Genomic DNA, 13,087 nt, shown 5'->3' with positions numbered 1-13,087 from the left:
GACCGCAAAACACATACGATCATGTCCATGTAGCCTAAGGCAACAGTCACACGAACATATTTTGTTTCTGTGTGCGTTCCGTTTATTTTTGCGGATTGGATGAGGACCCATTCATTCATCCGTTCCCTAGCCGCGCAAAAAATACAGAGCATGTCCTATTCTTGTTCTTTTTGCAGACAAGTATAGGTATTGTTAGAATGGGTCCGCAAAAAAACAAACAAAAAAAAACGGATGCCAAAAGGACGTCATCCGCATTTTTGGAGGATCAGTGTTTTGCGCACCGCAAAACACATGAAGTCGTGTGAATGTAGCTTAAAACTGTGGGGCAACTGGTTTTTTTCTTCCAATTCCACCTTATTCTATGCAAAACAAGCTGTGCTATGGCTATGTGAAGGGAAAAATAAAATAAGTCATGGCCCCCAGAAAGGCGGGGAGCGGAAAACGCAAAACTCTCGGTGGGTGAAATGGTTAAACTCTTTCATGGGCCTAGCTTCTCCAGATGAACAGAGCCGGTGGCCGGTCACTGGCGGTGAAATACCGGAGCGGAGCAGTATCAGACCTGCGCCCGTCACCGGAAGCGTCTGTTTCGCTCACGCGGCTTCCGGTTCGTTCCGCCCCCTCACATCATGGCGGCCGCGGTGCTGAGCCGGTGCAGTGCTGCTCTGGTTCGGTGCCGTGCTCTGCGCTGCTCGGTCCTGGGTGGGACTAATGGCAGGACAGGACCAGTGGGAGGTAAGCCATGACAGGAGGTGTCCGGGGTGACCTTACCACGGGCGGTGTGCTGTGGCTGCCCCATCACCTCTTTTGCTTTCCTGCATAGAGACGCATGGAGACCATGTCCTACAGTAATCCTGCAGATAAGGAGGCCAGATCACTATTTATTAGTGGGCATTCTCATGACTGTATCCGCTTGGCGGTCTGCAAATCGCGGATAACAGCCATGTGCATCCGGCATTTTACCTCTTCCGCGGGTCCCGTAGTATATAACAAATGCCTATTCTTGTCCACAAAATGGTCAAGAATAGGACATTTAATATATATTTTCTTTTGGAGGGCTTAAAGTTTCTCAGTTAGGTGACAGATTCACTTTAAAGAGGTTGTCCAGGTTCAGAGCTGAACCCGGACATATGCCCATTTTCACCCCGGCAGCCCCCCTGACTTGAGCGTCGGAGCAGTTCATGGGCACGGGCTCTTGTTTACAATCACACACTGCCGGGCGGAAGCTTCAGCCCGGCAGTGTGTTCGGTGACGTCACCGGCTCTGTTGGGCGTGCTTTATCGCTGCCCTAGCCGTTTTACTGGCTAAAGCCCGTCCATCAGTGGCGGTGACATCACCAGGCTTCCTGGCAGCCCTATGGAGAGCCCGGTTCGTCACCAGATCTCCAAAAAATGCCTTTGCCCTGAGCGATTTAGCGCAGGGCAAAGGAGAGCATCAGACCATGAACTGGGGGGGCTGCCGGGGGGAAAATGGAGGTATGTCCGGGTTCAGCTCTGAACCTGGACACCCCCTTTAATGGCAGTACATATATATTTGACCACTGCTGTAGAAAAAAAAAAAAATGTTTTATACAATGGAACAGTTTGGTGAAGGCTTCCGTTTAACATATACATAAGACTAAAACATGATGGGAACCCATCCTAATGGCTCATACACACGACTGTATGTATTTTGCTGTCCGGAAAACATGGATCCGCAAAAAATATGGTTTACCTCAGTGTGAAATCCGTATTGCACCCATTATTTTTGCAGATCCATTGTAACAATGTCTGTCATTGTCCTCAAAACAGACGGGGCAACGGAACGGACACATGCGTGCTGTCGGACACGGTGTGCTGTCTGCATTTTTTTTCTGACCCATTAAAATAAATGGGTCTGCATCCTATCCGCAAAAAAAAATGGACATGGAAACAAAAATATGTTCGTGTGCATGAGCCCTGAGCCATCAGTAGCAACATCATAGGTTTTCCACATCCGCATTCATAGGAGTTGATGTCTTATTGAATTTCTCTTTCGCAGACCAGTACCTGCTTCGGGAAGAATCCTCCTATTCTGCACTTCCTAATGACTACAATTGGTATGTGATATCCATTTAAAGGGGTTGTCTTCACTTCAGCAAACTGCATTGATCATGTAGAGAAAGTTAATACAAGGCACTTACTAATGTATTGTCATTGTCCATGTTGCTTCCTTCACTCATTCTTCCATCACATCATATACTGGTCATTTCCATGGTTACGAAACATCCAAATAAACTTTGTTAGAACCAAACCGTTTGGTAAAAGGTTTTTTACAGTAGAAATTAATTTTTGAAGTTATTACATGAAGTCTCGCGAGACTCCCGCTCCGTACAGTATTCTAACAAAGTCTTATGCTAATCAACTTCGGATGTTTAACCTGAAGTTGATTCGCTCATCCCTAGTTATGACCATCCTGTAATCCAGCAGCAGCGGCGGTGTTTGCACATTATAGGAAAAGGTGCCAGCCTCTCTGGTGGCCGGGAGCGTGGCAGTGTGCATAGGCCAGCATTTTTTCCTATAGTGTACAAGCACGGCCACCACTGCTAGATTTGCAGGGCGTTAGTAACCATGGAAACAAGAAGTGTGATGATGGAAAAATGAATCCAGCCAGCAAAGGAGGTAATATGGACAATCACAATACATTAGTAAGTAGGGTTGTTTCCTACTGGCACCTGCCTCCTGTATTTGTATTAAAGGGTTTCTACCACTTCGTTGCACATATTTAGCTGTCAGACACTAGCGATCCGCTAGTGTCTGCTCTGCCCAACCATCCTAATATAATTGCTTTTGGGGCAGCCGTTTTGCTAAAAAAAGAACTTTTTATTAATATGCTAATGAGCCTCTAGGTGCTATGGGGGCGTCATTAGCACCTAGAGGCTCCGTCTACCTTCAGAAACTGCCGCCGCCCAGCGCGTCCCTCCAGCCCGCCCATCTCCTCCTGAATGCGATCCTCCTTGTGAGCGCCTGTATTCTGCGCATGCGCAGTGAATGTCTGACCGCTTCAGACATCTCCACTGCGCCTGCGCGATGACGCCATAGTGCTCCGAGGAACAGGCGCAGTGGAGATGTCTGAGCAGGGAAGCTGTCAGACATTCACTGCGCATGCGCCGAATACAGGCGCTCACAAGGAGGATCGCATTCAGGAGGAGATGGGCGGGCTGGAGGGACGCGCTGGGCGGCGGCAGTTTCTGAAGGTAGACGGAGCCTCTAGGTGCTAATGACGCCCCCATAGCACCTAGAGGCTCATTAGCATATTAATAAAAGTTCATTTTTTTAGCAAAACGGCTGCCCCAAAAGCAATTATATTAGGATGGTTGGGCAGAGCAGACACTAGCGGATCGCTAGTGTCTGACAGCTAAATATGTGCAACGAAGTGGTAGAAACCCTTTAAAGGGAACCTGTCATCGGGATTTTGTGTATAGAGCTGGGGACATGGGTTGCTAGATGGCCGCCAGCACATCCGCAATACCCAGTCCCCATAGCTCTGTGTGCTTTTATTGTGTAAATAAACCGGTTTGATACATATGCAAATTAACCTGAGATGAGTCCTGTCCCTGACTCATCTCACATACAGGACTCATCTCAGGTTAATTTGCATATGTATCAAACCGGTTTATTTACACAATAAAAGCACACAGAGCTTTGGGGACTAGGTATTGCGGATGTGCTAGCGGCCATCTAGCGACCCATGTCCTCAGCTCTATACACAAAATCCCAGTGACAGGTTCCCTTTAAAGGTTAACTATCATTGGTGGCACAGTGGCCAGGCACCTGCTATGCTGGCTGCTTGACTCTGGGGAGGACACTCAGGAGGAGGCTGCTGTTCGCTGAGCTCACTAGCTCAGACGGCGCAGCAGTGTATTCCCTCCTCCTGCTTTAATTAATAGCGGCACATTAATTGGTGGCAGTGGTGTGGGCAGCTTCAGAGCCCGCTCACTTCATTGGGCTCAGCGCGGCCACGTCATAGGAGGGAGGGACTCCCTCCCTATTTCTCCACTGTCTGCACGCGCGCCGAGCGCCATAAGAGGAGAGTCTAGTATTGAAAAAATTAACATCCTGATACCGAATCGATACTGGCATAAAAGTATTGACTGGGTATCGAAAGTTAGATACCTAAAACAACCCTATTAGTAAGTGCCTTGTATTTAAAGGGGTTGTCTGGGTTCAGAGCTGAACCCAGACATATCCCCATTTTCACCCAGGCAGCCCCCCTGACTTGAGCGTCAGAGCAGTTCATGGTTCGATGCTCTCCTTTGCCCTGAGCTAAATCGCGCAGAGAAAAGGCATTCTTTGGAGTTCCGGTGACGTATCAGGGCTCCCCATGGGGCTGCCAGGCAGAGGCTTCAACACAGCAGTGAGCGCGGTGACGTCACTGATGGGTGTGCTTTGGCGCTACCTTACCCTGTAAAACAGCTAGGGCAGCGCTAAAGCCCGCCCATCAGAGCCGGTGACGTCACCAAACACATTGCTGGGCGGACGCTTCCGCCTGGCAGTGTGTGATTGTGAATAAGAGCCCTTCCCTGTGCGATATAGCATAGGGCAATGGAGAGCATCGGAGCATGGAATGCTCCGATGCTAACATCAGGGGGTCTGCCTGGGTGAAAACATGGGTATGTCTGGGTTCAGATCTGAACCCGGACAACCCCTTTAACTTTCTCTACATACAAATGCAATTTGCTGAAGTAAGACGACCCCCCTTTAAAGGTTGCTGTGTATTTGACATTATTTTCTGGCCAAAAACTGAAAAATCAGCTTGGCCCAGAATTTCTTGTACAAACGGGTATAAATCATAAACCTCTGCCATTGTAATTGTAGTTACTTGCAACTGGATTGTATCTGAAGCCACTACGTCTGGTTTGTAGGATATAAAAATTTGCTTGCATACCCAAACTAGGTTCTTTATGGTGTATGCACACGACTGTATTTACGGTCTGCGTCCCGATCTGCATTTTTTTTTCAGATCGCACACGGACCCTGTTTGCATCTGTGTGGCCAAGCCACAAATCCTAGAACATGTCCTATTGTCCATTTTGCAGGCAGTCTTTAATTTTTTTTTTTTTAGTGGGTCCTGTGAAAAGTGCAGGATGCATACAGATAGCATACGTATTTTGTGGATCTGCGATTTGAACCTAGGACTCTGAGACTGCAAGGCACCAGTGCTAATCACTGAGCCACCATGCTGCCTTTTATTTTATTGATGACCTATAGGTCATCAGTATCTGATCAGTGGGGGTCTGATATCTGGCACCCCTGCTGATCAGCTGTTTGAGGTGGCTGGCGCTCCTTTCAGGCTTACCAAGCACAGCGCTGCATAGTGGCTGTGCTTGGTAGTGCAGCCCAGGGCCGTTCACTTGAGCAGAACAGCCTCTTCCAACAGCTGATCGTCGGGGGTGCCAAGAGCCAGACCCACACCGCTCAGATATTAATGATCTGTCCTGCGGATGAGAGGGAAAGGGATATCTATATCTATAGCTATATATATCAATCCCATTCCCACATTTAGACATATTATACTTCTTTGCATGAGACAAAATACTGAAAGGTATACACATATGAATGGAAACGTAGAAATATGTTTCCATCTGTTAAACATTTTTGTTTAAAAAAGAAAACCCAGACACAAACGTATGCACCTCCTGGAAAACGTGAAAAAAAAGATTGCTAACCACAATTGTATGTTTGTATACTTTTTTTACTGTATGTCTAAACGTATCCGCTTGATTTGCAGCAAAAACCAGATGTGAAAAGTCCCCAACAGCTGTAGGTACTTGTCTTTCAGGCTTTAAATATTCTATGACAGAGGTTGTCCAATTACAGGAACAGTGCAGGGGCCTCCGCAGAGTATATCTGCCCTAATGTGCCCATTATAGTACTCGACTATGTCCAGCTGCCCATGCTGGTGACGCATTCGCACTGCTTAGTTACATGAGGCTTAGGTCCCCCCACTGTCAATAGTCAGACCCTCAGTAATTGTACATATTTCGCCTATCCCGTGTAAACCGTTTCTTTATTTTACATGAGATAATTTTGCTTTTTAAGGCCTCATGCACACGTGTTCCTCGGCCGAGAGCGGACTGTGGAAACCCGGCCGGGATTCCTCCTGACAGCATGAGCGCACCGTGTCATAGACGCCTAACTTGGTGACCAATAGATATCGTGTTGGCTCCTAAAGTTTTAGACATAAGAGCCAAAGGCACCAAATTATATTTTATGAGTGTAGACTGATGACCCTCTTTGTTTCTTTCTATCTTCTCTTTTATGCAGTGAAGTCAAGCTGGCTCTGACATCAGATGGGAAAACCATTGTCTGCTACCATCCGACAATAGATATTCCATATGAGCACACCAAGGTAGACCATCAGAAAGGCCAAGCTTGAACTACCTGTATGGTGCATGTTTAGTATAGAATTACTTGCTGTACGTGGATGGGGGAATCCTGCAAAAGAGAGTAAAAAAAAAAATATATATATATATATATATAATGTTTTTGTCCAAAAAGGACCAGAAAGAATGAGCATTGCTCATCTCCTGGCTGCTCTACACTTCCTGTGCCTGCTCCACACCCAGGAAATGGCTGAAAATACCTGTTAAGCCAATTACTGGCTGCATCAGTGACCCGCCTATGACAGTGGGCATTTCCAGCTGTTTCCTGATGTGGAGAGAAGCAGAGATTGGTGAGTTGAGTAATGCTTATTTTTACTTATTTTTTAAAGGGTTTTCTGAGATTTTTGAACTGACCCCCCCAGGACCCCCGTCGATCAGTTGTTTGAGAAGGCACTTGCACTTACACTAGTGCCACAACCTTCTCTCTGCTCACCAAGCACAGTGTCGTCCTTTTGAGAGCTTGGTATCATGGCTCAGCCCCATTCACTTCAATAGGGCTGAGCCTGGGCCATGTGACCAATGAACGTGACGTCATGTGGCCTGGGAAAAGCAGCTGATCGGTGGGGTCCCAGGTGTTGGATCCCCACCAGTCAGATACCAGAGGATAGATATTCAGTTAAAAAAAATCTTGGAAAACCCCTTTAACGCCCTCTAGCCCCTTTAAAAAATGTCCCCCTCTGGACAATTCCTTTAAGAAGGAGGGGGTCTTTGACGATGGCAGTATTAGTGGGTATTATACATTAACTGAATAAGTAAAATGTGTTTTTTTTTTTATAGTCTTTCTTCAGACAAATACACTTTTGTTCCTGTTTGGGTCATACATTAGATATGAAGTTGCTACTATCAAGGGTTATGGAATTTTCTGCATCAGCACTTGTGAAACATGACAGCCATTGGGCACTGGATGGGTTGCTGCTGCAGCGGTCTAATCAGTGCCTTCAACACATGATGGAAGTGTTGGTATTCAGAAGTTTCCTGTCAGTGTGGAGCCTTCCAGCTCTATCTTACTTTGCTGCTTTAAGGAATGTCAGTTTAGTTAGTTGTAATGAAATTCTTAACTGTGTGGGACGTATATATCTATCACAAGTGAGTGCTAGTTAATGCTGAAAGCTCATATGGTTCCCCTGGGATTGGCAGCTGAAGTCAGCTGATATCCACAGCCTGGCTCCTGTCGCATATTGGATTGGAAATAACTCTGACAAATTCCCCAAAATGGAAAAGAGAAAAATCTAGCTCTTGGAATCTGTCAATTAAAGTAAAAAAATATATGGACTTGTTAGTGAAGACCAAAAATAGGCCACGTCCTAATGGGAAAAACAAAAAAGCCCCATCCAGCATTAACAAAGGCATGCATGTACATCCATATAACCTACAAACTTTTACACCTACATAGGGACAAAAGCCATGCCCACACAAAATTTACAAAAAAAATTGTTGTGTGGGGAAGGCTTTTGTCCTTGTGTAGGGGTACAAGTTTGTAGGTGACATGTCCTAATGGGATTAAAGTAGTTTTCCAGACATTTAAGCCTCACTCACACGTCTGTGTCGTGCTCAAATCCGTGAGCAGGCGGTCAGTGATGCATCTCTGTTGGGTCCGTGCGTCCAGTTTTTTTATGTCTGTGTTGCATCCGTGTTTCACTGACACTGAACAGCTGAAAAATAATTTTCAAAGAATCTCTTCTTAATGATCCCTGAAACACGGATACAACATGTATGGCATCCGTGGTTTTCACAGACCCATAGACTATAATAGACTTGATGGATCCATGAACACAAACAAAATAGAGCATGCATCTGTGCTAAAAACACGGACTGTGCTAAAACATTGATGTCTGAATACACACATTAAAGTAAATGGGGACATGTGCTGTCTGCGGAGAACACATACAGCACACAACCGTGAAACACTGATGTGTGAATGAGGCTTTAGTCTGAGTAGGGACTATTGCTAACCTGTGAAGGGAAGCTCTTTTACATTGGACTTACCCTCCCTTGCTCCCCTCATGCTACTGTCTGCACTGTCGTTCCCTGTGGGTTCTTCTGACCGGATATGACCGCTTCTTTTCCTGTTTGGCTGCAATGACTATAATGCAATCCCAACAGGAAAATAAGTGGCCCAATCCGGTTTGGGAGCCGGGGCGGAAGACCCCGCAGTGCGTGCGGTGCAGACAGCAGCATCAGGGGAGCAAGGGACAGTAAGTAAAAGAGCTTCCCTTCACAGGTTACCAACAACCATCACTACTTAGGCTAAAAGCCCATAGAACTCCTTTTAATGGTGAAGTCCTATCTGTGGTAGAGTGTGCAGAAACCGTTTTTAGAAACCAGAATCTCATCAGCTGTGTGATAAATTTGCTCTCTAGCCTATTCCTCGACTAGATCCATTACACAACCAGGAAGAATCGCATGAGCAGGTTCTAAAAGCCAGACTGCACGAAGCTGAGGGTAAACCTGCACCAACCATGGAAGAACTGAGCAAGATGTTCTTCACCACCAAGCACCGATGGTATCCTATTGGCCAGTAAGTTAACAGTAACACTACTTATGATGGTATATATCAGTTCAGTGGAGGATTTGGCAATTCTGGGGCCCAAAGCAAGTTAAATATGGGGGGGGGGGCCTGTAACACAGCTAAGCTCTGCCCTATAGCACTGCTAAGTTCTGCCCCATCGTGCTGCCAATATGGAGACTCCTTATGTGCTTCACACTAAGTATATTGCCCTTTATATGCCACTCACACATTATATTGCCCCCTACATGTGCCTATCATACAATAGAAATGATGTCCCGTGGGGGACCATTATACAGTATAATGCCATCTTCATGTGCCCCTCATACAGTATAATGCCCCATGCTGAGCCATCCACACAAGGCATACTCATTCAGCCCATGTTCCCATGACAAATGGAGCACTCGAGATCTGCTCTGGTCTGTACGGTGACTAGGAGCAACAGGCATGATGACGTCACTGCACAAAACCACTGGTGGCGGAGTGAATGGAGAAGTAGGGAGCTGTTAGCTCCCTGCTTTACCATTATATTCAATGGTATCCATTTCATGATGTAGATGCATTTGAAATACAGTGTAGGTGCCACTTAGGAGGACCCAGCTGCCTAGGGTAGCAGAGGGCCCCCTGATCCCTAGTGCCCTACGCAAATTACATTGTTTTACTAGTGCAAAATATACAGGGCTGACAATGAATACATTTGTTAGATGATTAAACTATCAGAATGTACAGAACATCAAGCTGATCACAAAACACTTCATCAAAGTGGGGGACCGCGCTGCTATAGATACCTCCTCCTTTCACGGTACAAGGTTAATTGGTGACACGGGGAAAGACCTTCAAGCTCCATGCCTAGGAAACTCTCCTCTATCTGACACTCCTGTAGGTAATCTAGGAATCTCAGCCATAGTGAAGCACAGACTTCCACTGTATAGTAGAAACGTTTATTATACTTACAAACACCTTGTCGTTAAAAGCATATAAAATGAAAGTGCACAGGTATCACCCGACCCGGGGTTCGCTTTCGTGCTTCTTTGGGAGCGAACACCTACACTCTCTATAATCCAGACTTATAAATCGTCCCAAAATCCCACCACTTGCTTACATCATCAAATCTGGTTCATACCTCCACCTTAAAACAAGCCAATTTCTCACAATAAAACAAATATTATCTTACGTGACAAATCATTATTAGTTCCTACCATATCTCTTTTGCAAAGACAGGAGGTATTTAAATATCTCCAAAGAAGTTCCACTAGTATCGATCAAAACACACCTCCTATCACATGACCCAGTATCTAATCCTGGGCACGTCACGCCTCTTATCACGTGACCCGTCATATGATCCCGGTTTCATCACAGCTCCTATCCAATCCTTGCTGGGACCCACCCCTTACTGCCACAGGTCCTATCTCCTTCATCCTACAGGTAAATACTAGATTCAAGAGGAAGATATTGAAAAATGACCCCGTTTTAGGAAAGGTTTTCCCAGAATACCCCTCGGTGATTTTTAAAAAGGCCCCAAATCTACAACATCTGGTGCAGAATGTAAGACTGAAGATAGGAAAAAAGGAAATAAATTCACGTGGTGTGGGTTCTGTCTCCCTTGTAAAAATAAGAATAGAATTGATAAAACAAGAAGTGTAGAAACAGTTTGCTCCAAAAAGAAAGAACAGTCCTTTAAAGTTAAGGGGAACATTTCATGTGAGACTATAGGGGTCATCTACGTGCTGGAATGTCCTTGTGGCCTCCAGTACGTGGGCGAACTACTAGAAAACTCAAGATTGGAGTTCAAGAACATACAGAATTTTAAAAAAGGAGTAGAAACACATGGTGTCCACCTGCACTTTAAAAGATGTCAGCAGAAGGATCCGAAGGGTTTGTGATTTATTGGTGCGGAATTGGTGAAACCCCACTGGCGGGGAGGGGGGGGGAGATTATAATGCTAAAATAAACAAAAGGGAGGTGGAGTGGATGTACAAATTGGAGACACTCCAACCGAATGGACTGAATATAGAGTGTGATTTGAAACCATGTCTAGTTTAGGGGTTTCTTCCTCTTCAATCTAGTATTTACCTGTAGGATGAAGGACATAGGACCTGTTGCAGTAAGGGGTGGGTCCCAGCAAGGATTGGCTAGGAACTGTGATGAAACCGGGATCATATGACAGGTCACGTTATAAGAGGCGTGACGTGCCCGGGATTAGATACTGGGTCATGTGATAGGAGGTGTGTTTTGATCGATACTAGTGGAACTTCTTTGGAGATATTTAAATATCTCCTTTCTTTGCAAAAGGATAAGAGATATGGTAGGAACTAATTATAATGATTTGTCACGTAAGATAATATTTGTTTTATTGTGAGAAATTGGCTTGTTTTAAGGTGGAGGTATGAACCAGATTTGATGATGTAAGCAAGTGGTGGGATTTTGGGACGATTTATAAGACTGGATTATAGAGTGTAGGTGTTCGCTCCCGAAGAAGTGCGAAACCCGGGCCGGGTGATACCTGTGCACTTTCATGATTTTATATGCTTTGAACGAGAAGCTGTTTGTAAGTATAATAAACGTTTCTACTATACGGTGGAAGTCTGTGCTTCACTATGGCTGTGATTCCTAGATTACCTACAGGAGTGTCGGATAGAGGAGAGTTTCCTAGGCGTGGAGCTTGAAGGGCTTTCACCGTGTCGCCAATTAACCTTGTACCGTGAAAGGAGGCGGTGTCGATAGCAGCGCGGTCCCCCACTTTGATGAATTGTCTGTTCCTGTGATTTTACCCACATCACATTGAGGATCTGCAGCGCAAAAATACAGCTACGTATCTTAGTGACTAATTTCATACTGTGAACTGATTACAAAACACAGATAAATAAATCTTATAACTGGCTTAAAGGGAACCTGTCATGTTAAACATGGTGATTGAGCTGCAGCCAGCATGTTATAGAGCAGGAGGAGCTGAGCAGACTGATACATAGTTTTATGGTAAAACATTCAGTAAAACTTGTATTTTACACATTTAAATTCCTGCTCATTCTGGGCTTTGCAGTCCAGGAGACGGTCCTATCAGTGACTGACAGCTATCTGTGTATACACAGTCATAGAGGGAAGGCTGTCATCACTGATAGGACCGACACCTGGACTTCAGAGCCCAGAATCAGCAGGAATTTTTATGTATAAATTTCAAACGTATCTGAGGCAAATGATCATGTTGGACCAAAATGATAAAAGGGCCACCTTCCTCTACACCAAATTTCGTTATGGGTGCCTTCACTAGCAGCAGATTTTCTGCAGACAATTTTGGTTACTGAAAATCGGTTCCATTCATCTGAATGGGGCTTGCAGAAATCCATGTTCTTGTCACCCAAACCACCCCGATCAGATGAATAAAACTGATAACAAAATCTTCTGCGTCTGAGGGCTCTCTAAGGGCTCTTTTACACGGGGCAGATTTTGTCACAGAAATTCTGTGACTGAAAATCAGTTGCATTCTGAATAGAACAGTTTTGACGGGAAGCGCATGGCTTTCTGCAACCCCATTCAGGTGAATCAAACTGATTTTCAGTCGCAGAAATTTTCTGGCCCCAAAATCTGCTGTGTCTGAAGGCTTCCTAAGGCAGCACTAGGGCTCCCCAGGAGTGGAGAACCTTTTCATGGGTTCCCCTGCTGTAGGTTTAGGAATCCAGTACAGATTAATGTTATTTTGTTAGTGTCGCTGAATTTGTGTTCAAAAGAAACTTTTAAAAGCTAGAAAAGGAATTCCCGTCTTACTTGGCCTGTCATGTTTTAATAAATAATTTTAATGTCTGAATTTCAGATACCGCAGAAGACGAATAAAGAAAGACCCTCCTAAAGATCGCTGACTTTGATTCAAGCTTTCCTGCTTGGAGATTACAAAATGCCCCCATTCAACACGGCATGATATATATGTGTGAAAGTGACAAATAAAAGTTTGTGTTTAATTTTCTTAAGATGTGTGTGTATTGTATGCTACAGAAGCCATACGAAGCAACATTTTAATGAAACCCATGTTTCATTAAAATAAAAATTAAGGTGTCCAGAGGCTTAGCATTAAAAGCTAACGTACTGTATCTTCATGAAAATAGCTTGAGAGAGACGGTTCAAATGACCGAGCATGATGGCTTTTATTTATGCAAATGTTACTCCAAAAATATTACCGCTCTATGTGC

General features: G+C 44.9%; 1 protein-coding gene across 1 annotated transcript; it reads left to right on the top strand.

The window, feature by feature from the left end:
- The first annotated feature begins 574 nt into the window (after positions 1-574).
- On the top strand, positions 575-12,863 carry MRPL42 (mitochondrial ribosomal protein L42). The gene is made up of 5 exons (XM_044280513.1): positions 575-732; positions 2,017-2,074; positions 6,282-6,366; positions 8,761-8,918; positions 12,715-12,863. The coding sequence occupies exons 1-5, from the start codon at positions 627-629 to the stop codon at positions 12,758-12,760; spliced, it is 453 nt and encodes a 150-aa protein (XP_044136448.1). The 5' UTR covers positions 575-626; the 3' UTR covers positions 12,761-12,863.
- Positions 12,864-13,087: the final 224 nt, after the last annotated feature.

This window comes from Bufo gargarizans, chromosome 2 (assembly GCF_014858855.1).
Source record: "Bufo gargarizans isolate SCDJY-AF-19 chromosome 2, ASM1485885v1, whole genome shotgun sequence".
Taxonomy (NCBI): domain Eukaryota; kingdom Metazoa; phylum Chordata; class Amphibia; order Anura; family Bufonidae; genus Bufo; species Bufo gargarizans.
Note: the sequence above shows the minus strand (reverse complement) of the source record. Positions and strands in the feature narration are given on the sequence as shown.

What these genes read in the sequence shown, in the direction of transcription:
- MRPL42 (XM_044280513.1), top strand. Translation starts at nt 627, where the DNA reads ATGGCGGCCGCGGTGCTGAGCCGGTGCAGTGCTGCTCTGGTTCGGTGC. An exon ending in CAGGACAGGACCAGTGGGAG is followed by an intron (nt 733 to 2,016) that starts GTAAGCCATGAC and finishes TCTCTTTCGCAG; the next exon opens with ACCAGTACCTGCTTCGGGAA. An exon ending in CTTCCTAATGACTACAATTG is followed by an intron (nt 2,075 to 6,281) that starts GTATGTGATATC and finishes TCTTTTATGCAG; the next exon opens with TGAAGTCAAGCTGGCTCTGA.